The sequence below is a fragment of the Pleurodeles waltl genome, chromosome 4_1 (assembly GCF_031143425.1).
Source record: "Pleurodeles waltl isolate 20211129_DDA chromosome 4_1, aPleWal1.hap1.20221129, whole genome shotgun sequence".
In the NCBI taxonomy this organism is placed as follows: Eukaryota; Metazoa; Chordata; class Amphibia; order Caudata; family Salamandridae; genus Pleurodeles; species Pleurodeles waltl.
In genome coordinates, this window is record NC_090442.1 from 812827771 (window position 1) to 812842943 (window position 15173).

General features: G+C 49.0%; 1 protein-coding gene across 4 annotated transcripts in view; it reads left to right on the plus strand.

Annotated features, from left to right (window-relative positions):
- CAPS2 (calcyphosine 2) overlaps window positions 1-14524 on the plus strand; it is a 925516-nt gene extending 910992 nt beyond the window's left edge. For 3 of the 4 annotated variants that reach the window (XM_069229545.1, XM_069229547.1, XM_069229546.1), the window contains exon 19: window positions 14226-14523. In XM_069229545.1, coding sequence (XP_069085646.1) covers window positions 14226-14401 — 176 coding nt within the window. In that variant the 3' untranslated portion in view covers window positions 14402-14523. Of the gene's footprint in view, window positions 1-14225 lie in introns of all 4 variants that reach the window. The other variant, XM_069229548.1, reaches the window with a different exon arrangement.
- The last annotated feature ends 649 nt before the right edge of the window (window positions 14525-15173 follow it).

Consider the following 15173-nt stretch of genomic DNA (forward strand, 5'->3'; position numbering starts at 1 on the left):
GTCCCTTGTAACTGGTATCGCTGGTACCAAGGGCCCTGATGCCAGGGAAGGTCTCTTAAGGATGCAGCATGTATTTTGCCACCATGGGGGCCCCTTACTCAGCACATGCACACTGCCTCACAGCTTGTGTGTGCTGGTGAGGAGAAAGTGACTATGTCGACATGGCAGTCCCCTCAGAGTTCCATGACAACCTCACACCGCCTGTGGCATAGGTAAGTCACCCCTCTAGCAGGCCTTACAGCCCTAAGGCAGGGTGCACTATACCACAGGTGAGGGCATATGTGCATGAGCACTATGCCCCTACAGTGTCTAAGCCAAACTTTAGACATTGTAAGTGCAAGGTAGCCATAAGAGTATACGGTCTGGGAGTTTGTCAAACACAAACTTCACAGTTTCATAATGGCTACACTGAAATCTGGGAGGTTTGGTATCAAACTTCTCAGCACAATAAATGCACACTGATGCCAGTGTGGAATTTATTGTAAAATGCACCCAGAGGGCATCTTAAAGATGCCCCCTGAACACCAATCCGACTTCTAGTGTGGGGCTGACTAGTTTCTGCCAGCCTGTCACAACCAGACGAGTCGCTGGCCACATGGGGAGAGTGCCTTTGTCACTCTGTGGCCAGGAACAAAGCCTGTAGTGGGTGGAGGTGCTTCACACCTCTCCCTGCAGGAACTGTAACACCTGGCGGTGAGCCTCAAAGGCTCACCCCTTTTGTTACAGCGCCACAGGGCATCCCAGCTAGTCGAGATCCCCGCCCCCGCATGGCTGGAGGAGATAATTAGAAAAACAAGGAGGAGTCACCCACTAGTCAGGACAGCCCCTAAGGTGCCCTGAGCTGAGGTGACCCCTGCCTTTAGAAATCCTCCATCTTAGTTTTGGAGGATTCCCCCAACAGGATTAGGGATGTGCCCCCCTCCCCAAAGGGAGGAGGCACAAAGAGGGTGTAGCCACCCTCCAGGATAGTAGCCATTGGCTACTGCCCTCCCAGACCTAAACACACCCCTACATTTAGTATTTAGGGGCACCCCAGAACCCAGGAAATCAGATTCCTGCAACCTGAAACAAAAAGAAGGACTGCTGACCTACAAGCCCTGCAGAGACGACGGAAGACAACAACTGCTTTGGTCCCAGCCGTACCGGCTTGTCTCCTGACTCGAAAACCTGCAACCAGCGACACATCCAACAGGGACCAGCAACCTCTGAAGCCTCAGAGGACTGCCCTGAATCCCAGGACCAAGAAACTCTTGTGAGCAGCTGCTCTGCTCAACAACCAGCAACAAACTTGCAACTTTTCTACAACTTCAAAGACCTCACTCTTCCTGCCGGAAGCGTGAGACTTCACACTCTGCACCCGACGCCCCCAGCTCGAGATCCAGAGAACCAACACCACAGGGAGGACTCCCCGGCGACTGCGAACCCATGAGTAGCCCGAGACGACCCCCCCCGGTCCCCCACAGCGATGCCTGCAGAGAGAATCCAGAGACTCCCCCTGACCGTGACTGCCTGTAACAAGGGACCCTACGCTTGGACCAAACACTGCACCCGCAGCCCCCAGGACCAGAAGGAACCGAACTTCAGTGCAGGAGTGACCCCCAGGCGACCCTCCGCCTAGCCCAGGTGGTGGCTGGCCCGAGAAGCCTCCCTGTGCCCTGCCTGCACCGCTAGAGTGACCCCCAGGTCTCTCCATTGTTTCCTATACAAAACCCGACGCCTGCTTTGCACACTGCACCCGGCCGCCCCTGTGCTGCTGAGGGTGTGTTTCGTGTGCCTACTTGTGCCCCCCCCAGTGCTCTACAAAAACCCCCTGGTCTGCCCCCCGAGGATGCGGGTACTTACCTGCTGGCAGACTGGAACCGGAGCACCCCTGTTCTTCATAGGCGCCTATTTGTTTTGGGCACCTCTTTGACCTCTACACCTGGCCGGCCCTGAGCTGCTGGTGTGGTAACTTTGGGGTTGCCTTGAACCTCCAACGGTGGCCTGCCTATGCCCAGGAACTGAGACTTGTAAGTGTCTTACTTACCTCCCGCAGGAACTGTTGATTTTTGCCCTGTCTACTTTTAAAATAGCTTATTGCCATTTTAACAAAAACTGTATATGTTATTGCTCTAATCCAAAATTCCTAACTTACTTGTGTGGAGTACCTTTCATTTTATGAACTTACTTCAAATGTTGAACTTGTGGTTCTAAAAATAAATTAAGAAAAAATATTTTTCTATATAAAAACTATTGGCCTGGAGTTAAGTCTTTGAGTGTGTGTTCCTCATTTATTGCCAGTGTGTGTACAACAAATGCTTAGCACTACCCTCTGATAAGCCTACTGCTCGACCACACTACCACAAAACAGAGCATTAGAATTATCTAATTTCGCCACTATCTTAACTCTAATGGGAACCCTTGGACTCTGTGCACACTATCTCTTACTTTGAGATAGTATATACAGAGCCAACTTCCTACAAACGGCTAATGGAGGATCATTTGGTTTTGCTCCACAAGGAAGTTATGGCTCTCTTGGCCAAGGGAGCTATAGAAAAGGTCCCAATGTCAGAAGTAGGCAGTGGTTGTTGTTCCCGCTACTTTCTGATTCCCAAAAAGAACAAAGACCTTCACCCTATCCTGGATTTAAGGGACGTCAATCTCTTCCTCAAGAAGGAGAAATTCAAGATGCTCACTCTTGCTGAGGTCTTGTATGCCCCAGACCAAGGAGACTGGATGGTAGCGTTGGACTTGCAGGATGTGTATTTTCATATCCCCATCCTGCCCGGCCACAGGCGTTACTTGCGGTTCAAGGTGGGCCACGAGCACTCTCAGTTTACCGTGCTCCCCTTTGGTCTCACCAGTGCCCAAAGTGATAGCGGTGGTGGCAGCTCATCTGCGACGGTTAGGGATTTCAGTCTTGCCCTACCTAGATGATTGGCTGTTGAAGGCTCTGACGCCCCAGGCTCTTGTCACCCATCTACAGACGACGACGAACCACCTGCATTCGCTGGGGTTCACTATCAATGTGCCAAAGTCACACCTGACTCCCTCTCAGAAGCTCACTTTCATCGGAGGTGTTCTGGACACAGTGCAGTATCGGGCCTATCCTCCCAAGCAGCGAGTCCAGGATATTCAGGTTACGATACCAATGTTTCGGCCTCTATCCTGGATTTCGGTGAGACAGACTCTGAGGCTGTTGGGACTCATAGCTTCCTGCATCCTATGGTAAAGCATGCCAGATGGCATATGAGGGCTCTGTAGTGGGACCTGAGGTTCCAGTGGGTACAGCATCATGGAAATCTTACTGACGTGGTTCAGACCTCGGAGGAAACTGCAAAGGATCTGCTGTGGTGGTTAGTGAACTCCAATTTGGTCAAAAGCAGACTCCTCTCTCTTCCCCAACAAGATCTCACAGTAGTGACAGATGTGTCACTTCTGGGATGTGGCGGCCATATGGGAGAGGTGGAGATCTGGGGTTGCTGGTCTCCAGCAGAATCCAGACTCCATATCCACTTGTTGGAGCTGCGGGTGATCCGGCTAGAATTAAAAGCATTTTTTCCTGTTGTGAAAGGGAAGGTAGTGCAGGTGTTCACGGACAACACTACCACAATGTGATACTGCAACAAGCAGGGCGGTGTGAGGTTGTGGACTCTTCGTCAAGAGGCTGTGCCTCTCTGGACATGGCTGGAACAGCAGGGCATATCCCTGGTGGTTCAACACCTGGCAGGTTCTCTGAACGCTAGAGCGGACAAAGTCAGCTGACGAGTCTTAGCGGATCACGAATGGTATCTCCATCCTGAGGTGATGCAAGGTCTCTTTCAGAAGTGGGGAGAGCCCTGGTTAGATTTGTTTGCCTCCGTAGAGAATGAGCAATGTCAGCAGTTTTGCATGTTTGAGTTCCCAAGGGGGCTATCGCTAGGCGACGCATTTCATCGCGAGTGGAGTTCAGGCCTCTTGTACGCCTTTCTGCCCATACCGCTTCTGCCCAGAGTTCTCAAGAAAATTAAGAACGACCAGGCCCAATTAATCCTAGTGGCTCTGGATTGGGCACGGAGAGTCTGGTATCCAGAGCTTCTCAAAATGAGCATCTGTCCTCCAATCAGGTTGCCTCTTCGGGAGGATCATCTGTCGCAAACCTGTCAACTTTGCGGCTTCATGCTTGGAGGTTGAGAGGCTACAGTTGATGGTGAATGACCTCCCTCCTGAGGTCTGTGATATCATTCTGGCAGCCAGGCGTTCTTCTACTAAGTCAATTTACGCCTGCCGGTAGAAACATTTAGTTTCATATTGTACAGAGAGGTCTTCTGATCCTCTCTCTTTCTTCTTCTATATCTAATGTCCTTTTGTTTATTCTATCACTCGCTCAACAGGGTTCCTCCTTAGGGACTCTCAAGGGCTATCTTAAGGGCTATCTTGCTGCCTTATCAGCTTTTCTACACTTGCCCGACCAACCATCTTTGTTCAAGTCTCCCATTGTACAGAGATTCTTAAAAGGGCTTGTCCATGTGTTTCCACCTGTGCCTTTTGTGATGCCCCAATGGGATCTTAATTTAATACTCACTTTCCTAATGTGTGCTCCTTTTGAGCCTTTACATAACTGTCCTCTCTGGCTGCTCACTATCAAAACAGCCTTCTTGGTGGCGATCACATCTGCCAGGAGAGTGAGTGAGATGCAGGCTTTATCATCGAAACCGCTGTATCTCACGATATATCCTGATAAAGTTGTCCTCAGAACTCGTGCCTCTTTCCTTCCCAAGGTGGTGACCTCTTTCCATCTGGGTCAGAATATCACCCTGCCCAACTTCTGTGCACCACCGCATCCCTTTAAGGAAGAGGAGCGTCACCATCGGATGGACCCAAAAAGAGTGTTATCGTTCTACCTTGACCGCACAAAAGAGTTCCAGGTGGACGACCAACTCTTTTTGGAGTACGTTGCTGCAAAGAAGAGTCAGGCAGTCCAGAAACAATCCATTTCACACCCGGTCGTTCTCTGTATAAATATTTGCAATGCTTTGGCTAAGAAGCAGCCTCCAGAGGGCTTGAGGGCTCACTCTACCAGAGGGAAAGGTGCTACCAGTGCGTTGGCTAGAGGCGTGCCGGTACTTGATATCTGCCAAGTGGCAACGTGGGCTTCCTTGCGCATATTTGCAAGACACTACTGCCTGGATAGTCAGGTGAGGAGGGAGGGGCATTTTGCCCGCTCTGTCCTGCAGGACTTGCTGGTGTGAAATATATCCTCACGACCCACCACCAGGAGTTATTGCTTGCGTATCTATCCTAAGGTAAGGAATCTGCAGCTAGAAGTCTCTATCAAATGAACAAGTTATTTACCTTCGGTAACAAATGATCTGGTAGAGACTCTATCTAGCTCAAGATTCCTTACACCCACCCAAGCCTCCCCCCTCTGCGGATATATACATCGTGTTTTTTTATAATTTTGCCTTTCTCAAGGGCATGTCTTTTTTCTCAAACAATCAAGCGTAAAACTAAAATGCTTGTTGGTTCTTCTATGACTCTGCGCTTCTGGCATGGGAAGTTGTGGAAAAGAAGTGACGTACGCGCGGCGGGGTGGTGGCTATATAGAAGACCATGATGTCAGACGGCTCCAACAACGCTACACAGAGCTGGATGACGCATGCAGATCTGAACAACACCACCCAACGGCGCGCGCAGGAGACTGGATGGTGTGTTGAACCTGCAGGACATCTAGCTTCATATTTCTGTTCTACTGGCCATTGACGCTAAGTGAGATTTGTAGTGGGAATGGAGCATTTTCAGTGTGATATACGTCCCCTAGTTCTCACCAGTGCCCCTCGGGTTTTCATAAATGTGATGGTGGTGTTGGCAGCACACTTTCAGAGGTCATGGGTGCCAGTCTTCTCCTACCTCAACAACTAGCTGTTAAAGCGTCTGAAGTTTTGTTGTTTTGTCTCTTGCCCAGGAAGACCTTCATTTGGACACTGTTAAGGGTTATTGTAAGGAAATGGGGTATATTATATGCTGATGTTGTATAACGTCACCTTGTTATACATTACCAAACTGCACTCGGATGATTTTACTGAATTCAGCAGACCTGTGTTCAATTTTTGAGTGTTTGGTCCAGGTCTCTTGGCCTGCAGAGCTGCAAGAAGCAGTGATCCAGTGATCTGGGCTACCAACTTGCCCCAGCACGGTTCTTCAACTTTTGTGATTCGGTATGGGAATAGGAAGTTATCCAACTAACTCTTAGAGTCTCTGCTTCTAGCTGGACTCAGAGGACAACTCCACAAGGAGGTCGAAGCAGGCACAGTCCTTTCTTTCACTAGCCCAAGGAGCTTGCAGCAGGCACAGTCCTTTCTTTCACTAGCCCAAGGAGCAGCAGGTGCAATCCAACTTCGGTGCAGCCTCACCTTTGTTGTTCTAGCATCAGCAGGGCAGTCATTCTTCGGTCCTTTTCTACCAGTCAACCAAGATCTGAGTTTGGGGGGCAAGGGGTGCCTCTTTTATGCCCAGAAAGGTCCCTTAGGGGAGACCTCGGTCACCAGCCAATGAGTTACTGGGTCTTTTCCCACCTGATGACAAATTCCTGCGAAGTGTGGCATCGAGCTATCCCAGTGTATCCTGTTCTGCCCACCCCCAAGATATCGGGATCCCTCTCTTGGTGTATGGAGCTTAGCTGCCGACCCTAGGTAAGTGGCTAACTCTGGGCTACATGGCTGTGAGAAAACAGGTTTTGCCAGTGTTTCCTCCATCCGTCCCCTATAGCAACCTGTCTACCCGAACGAAAGAGCAGGCCTTCTCCAGTGTGTTCACAATTTGCCCTTCAAAGTCAGCTTCCCCTTTCAAGCATGCCTTTTGGGCCAACACCCCATGTGGCTTCCTGCCAGGAGGAGATAACACCTCCTCCAGTAGCAGGCGTCTCTTTTCACCTGACCTGGAAGCAGTGGAGGTGTCTCCCCAGGTGGGCAGAAGGCTATCTGATGATCAGCCTCAACAAAGGGCCACTGGAAAACTGGGCAGTAGAGTTGCAACTTTCTAAAAGTTGCACATGCACGTTGCATCAATTACAACTTGGGCATCAAGTCGGGCTTAAAGTAACAAATCATTTGATACCTTGGAGTACCACCTTTGGTAGTCTCATTCAAAGGTTAGAACAGCTGAGGTGTCAATATGTGACTCTGTACTTGCCAAGGGGGCTACCAGTCTCTCTCTCTCATAAAAAATGACAACTGTGGGATTTTACAGCTAGACCCACATATTCTACTGATATGCTGCACCCTGCCTTAGGACTTGCTAGGCCTGCTGTGGTGGTGACTTGTACATATTAAAAAGGGAGGTAGGGCTTTGCTGTTGCTTTAAATGGCAAAGTCAAGTTGGCAGTTTTCAAACTGCTCTACCAGTCTGCAGTAGCAGCCTGGGAGTCACTTTTTACCTTGTCTTCCTCAGGTTGGCACAACAAGTGCTACAGTCCCTGAGGGAACACTCTGCTTACAGGCCCTGGGTACCCCGGTACCATATACTAGGGGCTTAGAAGTGTAGGAAAGTACCATCTTGCCTGGCATGTTACCCCCATTTTTACTGTATGTATGTTTGTTTTTGCCTGTGTGTCACTGGGATCCTGCTAGCCAGGACCCCAGTGCTCATAAAGTATGCCCTGTATGTGTTCCCTGTGTGGTGCCTAACTGTATCACAGAACCTCAGTGTTTATGCTCTCTCTGTATTTAGAAAAAATTGTCACTGCAGGCTAGTGACTACTTTTACCAATTCTGTTTGGCACACTGGAACACCCTTATAATTCCCTAGTATATGGTACCTTGGTACCCAGGGTATTGGGGTTCCAGGAGATCCCTATGTGCTGCAGCACTTCTTTTACCACCCATAGGCAGCTCAGACAAATCTTACCCAGGACTGCCACTGTAGCCTGAGTGAAATAATGTCCACGCTATCTCACAGCCATTTTACACTGCACTAAGTAACTTCTAAGTCACCTATACGTCTAACCCTCACTTAGTGAAGGTTAGGTGCAAAGTTACTTAGTGTGTGGGCACCCTGGCACTAGCTACTGCCAAACTAGCTTTCAGAGGTCTCCTCTGCAGCTACCGCTGCTGCCAACCCCTCAGACAGGTTTCTGCCCCGGGCCTGGGCAGCCTGGTCCCAGGAAGGCAGAACAAAGGATTTCCTCTGAGAGAGGGTGTTACACCCTCTCCCTCTGGAAATAGGTGTGAAGGGCCTGGGAGGAGTAGCCTCTCCTGGCCTCTGGAAATGCTTTGAAGGGCCCAGATGGTGCCCTCCTTGCATAAGCCAGTCTACACCGGTTCAGGGATCCCCCCCAGCCTTGCTCTGGTGCGAAACTGGACAAAGGAAAGGGGAGTGACAACTCCCCTGACCAGCACCTCCCAGGGGAGGTGCCCAGAGGTCCTCCAGTATGTCCCAGACCTCTGCCATCTTGGATGCAGAGGTGTGAGGGCACAATGGACAGCTCTGCGTGGCCAGTGCCAGCAGGTGACGTCAGAGACCCTCCTGATAGTTGCTTACCTTTCTCTGTAGCCAATCCTCTTCTGAGGGCTATTTAGTGCCTCTCCTGTGGGTATCTCACCAGATACCGAATGCAAGAGCTCACCAGAGTTCCTCTGCACTTCCCTCTTCGACTTCTGCCAAGGATCGACCGCTGACTGCTCCAGGACGCCTGCAAAACTGCAACAAAGTAGCAAGAAGACTACCAGCAACATTGTAGCGCCTCATCCTGCCTGCTTTTCAGACTGTTTCCTGGTGGTGCATGCTCTGAGGGCTGTCTGCCTTCACCCTGCACTGGAAGCCAAGAAGAAATCTCCTGTGGGTTGACGGAATCTTCCCCCTGCCAACGCAGGCCCCAAACCTCTGCATCACCAGTCCTCTGGGTCCCCTCTCATCGTGACGAGCGTGGTCCCTGGAACACAGGAGCTGGATCCAAGTGTCCCGACACTCCAGTGGCCTTCTGTCCAAATTTGGTGGAGGTAAGTCCTTACCTCCCCATGCCAGACAGTAATCCTCTGTACTGCGTGAACTGCAGCTGCTCGGGCTTCTGGGCACTTTTGCAAGACTTCCTTTGTGCACAGCCTAGCCCCGGTCCCCAGCACTCCGTCCTGCATTGCCCAACTCGCTGAGTTGGACTCCGACGTTGTGGGACCCTCTTTTGTTCTGAGTCGAACATCGTCCTCAGATCTTCTAAGTGCCTGTTCAGGTGCTTCTGCGGATGCTGCCTGCTTCGGCATGGGCTTTCTGTGTTGCTGAGAGCCCCTTCTATCTCCTCCTCCAAGGGGCGACCTCCTGGTCCTTCCTGGGCCCGGGCAGCACCCATTTTCTTCAACTACTACCTTTGCAGCGAGCCAGGCTTGTTTGCGGTCTTTCTTTGTGGAAACAACTCTGCATCCTCCAGCACGCCGTGGGACATCTTCTGACCAAAGGAGAAGTTCCTCGCACCTTCCGTTGTTGCAGAATCTTCGGCTTCTTCCACCCGGAGGCAGCCCTTTTGCACCTTCATCTGGGGTTTAGTGGGCTCCTGCCCCCCCCCCCCCCCTCCCCGGACACTTGCGTGACTCTTGGACTTGGTTCCCTTCCTTTACAGGTCCTCAGGTCCAAGGAATCCGTCTTCAGTGCTTTGCAGTCAGTTGTTGTCCTTGCAGAATCCCCTATCTCGACTTTTCTGTCTTTCTGGGGTAGTAGGGTAACTTTACTCCTACTTTTTGGGTCTTGGGGTGGGGTATCTTGGACACCCTTAGTGTTTTCTTACACTCTCAGCGACCCTCTACACACTACACTAGGCCTGGGGTCCATTCGTGGTTCACATTCCACTTTTGGAGTATATGGTTTGGGTTGCCCCTAGGCCTATTTCTCCCTATTGCATTCTATTGTGTTCTACAGTGTTTGCACTACTTTACTAACTGTTTACTTACCTGATTTAGTTTGTGTGTGTATCTTTTGTGTATATTATTTACCTCCTAAGGGAGTATATCCTCTGAGATACTTTTGGCATATTGTCCCTAAAATAAAGTACCTTCATTTTTAGTAACTCTGAGTATTGTGTTTTCTTATGATATAGTGCTAAGTGATATAAGTGGTATAGTAGGAGCTTTGCATGTCTCCTAGTTCAGGCTAAGCTGCTCTGCTATAGCTACCTCTATCAGCATAAGCTGCTAGAACACCTCTAATCTACTAGTAAGGGATAACGGGACCTGGCACAAGGTGTAAGTACCACAGGGTACCCACTATAAGCCAGGCCAGCCTCCTACGAGAAGTAAGTTAGCTTATGCCATTTGGGTATAAACCAATCAACCATGTACCTTTTTAGGGTCAAAGCACATTCACTGAGTCCCGATTAGAAGGGCTTAGGGCATTTCAGGACCATTACACCAGGGTCTAGTTAGTCAAAATGGGGGCAAAAGTGGGGTGAATCCTCCAAAGCCTGTTTCCTCACAGTTTTATTTCGCCCCTAGTGGACTTCTTATGATTGCCAGATCAGCCTTCCTTGTTTAAATTACTGGTTAAGAAGCAAATTGGCCTGCAACATGTTTCCCTCTTCTCCTTTTGTAATGCCCCAATGAAACCTTAAGCTGGTCCTAACTTATCTGATGTGAACTCTCTTCGAGCCACTTCACAGCTGTGGGAAGAGCGTTGATGCTCTAGTCCTCCTTCCGCGGAGCCTATTTCTGGGTCAGCTCCGTGCCTCTCCAAGTTTCTGGGAGCCAGAGCCACCCCTGCCCAGCTGAAAGAGTTTTATGAGGCATGTGCCTCATTTTCAGGCATACCGACCCCACTGCGACACCTTCGAGCCCTGTGGGGTTGGAAGGGGGTGCTTTGGATTCCGTGCTGGTGGCTTCATACCTGGCTACCTAGGGCCCCTCCGAATCCGTTATCACATCCATGCCGATGGATTCTGTCCTATGGGTACAGGCACGGGAAAGTTTGGAGGGAAGGCTGAATGTAGGAAAGTAGCCTCTTTCTTGGCATGGTTACCCCCTTTTTCTGCCTGATGTCAGTGTGCTTGACTGTGTTCACTGGGATCCTGCTAACCAGGACCCCAGTGATTATACTCTCTCTCCCAAAACTCTATTTCACCCACAATTGGCACACTAGTGCCCCATTATAACTCCCTGGTATATGGTTCCCAGGCACCAAGGGCATTGGGGCTCCAGGGGATCCCTATGGGCTGCAGCATATGTTTTGCCACCCATAGGGAGCCTATGCAAAGGCTTCTGCAGGACTGCCATCGTAGCCTGCGTAAAAAGGTGCAAGCACCCTTTCAGTGCCATTTTTCACTACACTAGGTCACTTATAAGTCACCCCTATGGCAGGCCTTCTAGTCCAGAGGCAGGGTGCAAAGTACCTATGTGTGTGAAAGCACCCCTGTATTAGAAGAGGTGCCCCCGTGAAATCCAGGTCCATTTTCTGGACTTCGTGAGTGCGGGGACTACATTTTACACTTATACTGGACATAGGTCACTACCTGTGTCCATCTACTTCATGGTAACTCCGAACAAAGGCATGTTTGGCATCAAACATGTTGGACTCAGACCCCAAGGCTTTTGCAAGCATTGGTTGTATGATTCCATGCACTCTGGGGGCTCCTTACAGGACCCCCAATATTGGCATTACAGCCTTCTGTTTTCCAGGCAGCTCATGCTGCTGCGACCTCCCAGACAGGTTTCTGCCTCCTGTTGCTTGAGAAGCTCGAGCCCAGGAAGGCAGAACAAAAGATTTCCTTTGGGTGGGTCCTCAGATTTGGCTTCCAAGGTTCCAGCAGGACTCTTCTGCAACCTCTATTTCGACTTCTGTCCCCTGGAACCGCGGCTGGACCCTCCAGAACCGACAATCTGCATCCACGACGAAGACTGTGCTTGCAACATTGTTTCCACTGCTCCTTCCAGCTACTGCAACATTTCCCCAGCTGTGCATCCTCTGAGGGCGGCAAGTCTTCAGTCTGCACAAGAAGAAAGAAGGAATCTCCCTTGGAGTGAAAGTCACTCCCCGGCATCTGCAGGCACCAACTGCAACAATGACTGGCTGCATGGATCTCCTCTCATCCTGAGCTGCGTGCATCCTGTATCACAGGTGGTGGTCCGGAGTAGTCCTCTTGGTCCTCTCTGCCAGCTGTCCAACTTTGGTGGAGGTAAGTCCTTTCCTTCCCAATCAGGACAGTACCCTCTTGCACGCATCTCTTGCAGCTACCGAGGCTTGTTGGCATCTCTTCCGAGGGATCTTCAGGCTTCTTGTAGCCCCAGCACTCCTTCCTGCGACGCACAGCCCTCTGCGTGCTTCTCCTGCGGTGTGGGACCCTTCTCCAGTTGTGCTGTGTGGGCTCCTCTGTGACTCCTGGTTGCTCATCTAGTGGGTCTCCTGTGGGGGCTGCTTCTTCTTCTTCTTTGGACTCTCTGCCTTCTTGAGGGTCCCCCTAGGACTCCCCCCGTGGGTTAAGTCCTCCTGGACTTCTGCCTTTGGCAGGGCTTGTTAGTGGCTTTTCCATGCCACTGACGGACTGCTATCATCCATCCGGTGTGGGACGTCGACTGTTTCCTCCAGGAATTCTTCACCTGCTCCTTGGCTGCATTCCGGACCGTCTTTGTCCTACCATCGACCAACTCCTGCATCCACAACTGGGTAGTGCCTACTCCCCCTCGACTCTTCTGTGACTTCTAGACTTGGTCCCTTCTTCCACAGATCTTCCTCTTCAAGAATCCACTGCTGGTTTTTGCAGTCTTGTCTGGGTGTCGCATTTTCTTCTATTTCTTCCATTTGGGTGGTTTAGGGGAAAATCTAGTAATTTACTCCTTTCCTCCTGATCGCTAGGGGGCACTGTGGTACCTATCTTTGGGGTTTCCTAGTACCCCCAGCTCCCCTCTACACATTCTACTTACCTAGTTGTGGATCCTGGGTTTACATTCCGTTTTCTTTAGTATATGGTTTGGACTCCCCCTAGGGTCACTATTGTCTATTTGCATTTGCACTGTTTTCTATCACTTTCTATGCCTATTGCTGATTACTAGTGTACATATCTAGTGTGTTATTACCTCCTATTGGAGGGTTGCCTCTCTAGTACTTTTTGGTATTTGTGTCACTAACATAAAGTACCTTTGTTTTTGTAACACTAAGTGTTTTCTTTCATGTGTGTAAGTACTGTGTGACTACAGTGGTATTGCATGAGCTTTTCATGTTTCCTAGATACGCCTTGGCTGCTCATCCACAGCTACTTCTAGAGAGGCTGGCTTCTAGCCACTGCCTACACTACACTAACAGGGGATACCTGGACCTGGTATAAGGTGTAAGTACCTCAGGCACCCACCACACACCAGGCCAGCTTCCTACAACACCCAAAAATGTTAGAGTTTGGGCTCTCCTTTTAAAAGAGGAGTTCATTTCTAACCGTGTTACTGTTTCATGAGTTATACTGATGGATAATGTCTCTGACTTATAAAGATTATTCGTAAAGCCTATTATTTGGCTCAAATTTTGTTCAATTGTTAAGAGTGCTGGTTGAGATTTTCTTGGGTTTGTCACATACACTAAAATGTTATCGGCGAATGGTGATATTTAAAATTCACCCACTCAGAAACGAATTCCACTCACTCATTTTACTTGCCTAATCTACTTCAGGGATTCCGACTTTAGGTAATTTCCAATGTTGAATTCTGTACACTGTCCTGGCCCAAAATCTGTTATTGATGCTTCGCATCTAAAGGTGCAGATTGCTTTATAATAAACTGATTTAAGTGGCAAGTGGTGACACCTACATTTGGCACTGTGCTGCCACTTCCTGAAGCAGGCAAGGACGCCCTGAAGTTCACTGGCACCACCTTTTGCACACTCGAGCAATTGTTGAAAGAGTTTCCAGACCCAATCTGAAACCTAGGAAAATTCAAAAGGTGGGGAATCGGCATTTAGATTATTCACCAGAAAGAGCATAAAGATTGATTATCGAGGGTTACCTGCTCATGTCGGGGAATAATTCAAGCATGTGAATCGATAAAAGTTACATATGGTGTACAACTGTAGTTACTGGTAAGAAACGAAAATATTACTGATGCGCTCACAATGTGGTAATTTAATCCATTGCTGCCTTTAATATGCTGTGGAGCAAAGCTAAGGACCGATCATTTGCTTCTCTTACATCTGAATGTCTTTGAACCATATCGTGTTCATTTTTGTCCTCTGCTTTTAATTGCATGTGTACTCCAGTAAACCAGCCACAGAAATTATTAGATTAATGCTTTTTTAATAAAATATTTTTGTAGGTGTCGCAACAGAAGAAGAGATCAGAAATGCCCTGCTGGAAACCCTTAAGGAAGCATGCAGTGATCCACATGAAGTGTCCTACTGCGAATTTGAGGATTACTACGAGGGTTTGAGTATTGGCATCTTAAAGGACGAAGATTTTGACAATATTTTAAGGAACTCCTGGGGAATATAGAACGAAATGTCAGTATAGGAGCACGTGATTAAAATCTGTAAAGTGTATGCCGACTCTAATGGACTTTCATCATAAACCTAATTTACCTTTTAAAAGTTGCCCTGTTTCTTTTAAGGATCCATTCAATTGCGTCTGCTCACTTATTACAGTAATATTTTAGAGTAAATTTAAACACTGGTTTCTACATGAGACCTCAGTCACAATTTCCGCACCCGGTGCGCTAATTGTATGCCAGCCATAGAATGGCATTTGTATATTTTAAAAGTGGTACTTATGCTTGCTGCCTAGTCGCCTGTGTCTGTTATCCCTTCTGCGTTGACTGGCACCGAGCCCAGCAGGCCTATGGATTGATAGCTCACATTACAATAAAATGAGTAATGTGTTTGGAAACTGCTTTGACGCTCTGCCAAGCGTTATGTATCGTAAGTGTTGAATTGTAATGTATGATTAGTCTTTGTTTTTCTGCGTGCGTTGCTATCTCGCAACAGGATGCCAAGAGTGAATGAAGATGAAATTCGAGGACTAATGCAGCATCGGCGCTTTACTCAGTACATACCGGATGGCAGTAAACAGATCTTCAGTAGTTCCTGTATTTAGGATTCTGTTTCCTCCCTGTTTTGCGGCAGGCCAAGCTCAAAGCAGCAGGATGCACAAAGCCTATTTTAGTACTCTAGCTTTTCCCTCCTGCCTTTCTATCTGCTCCATGAAAGGACTCAAAGTAGATTGGTAAGGGGTGCTTATCTGCACCTTAAAGTTGCATGAGAATGACATC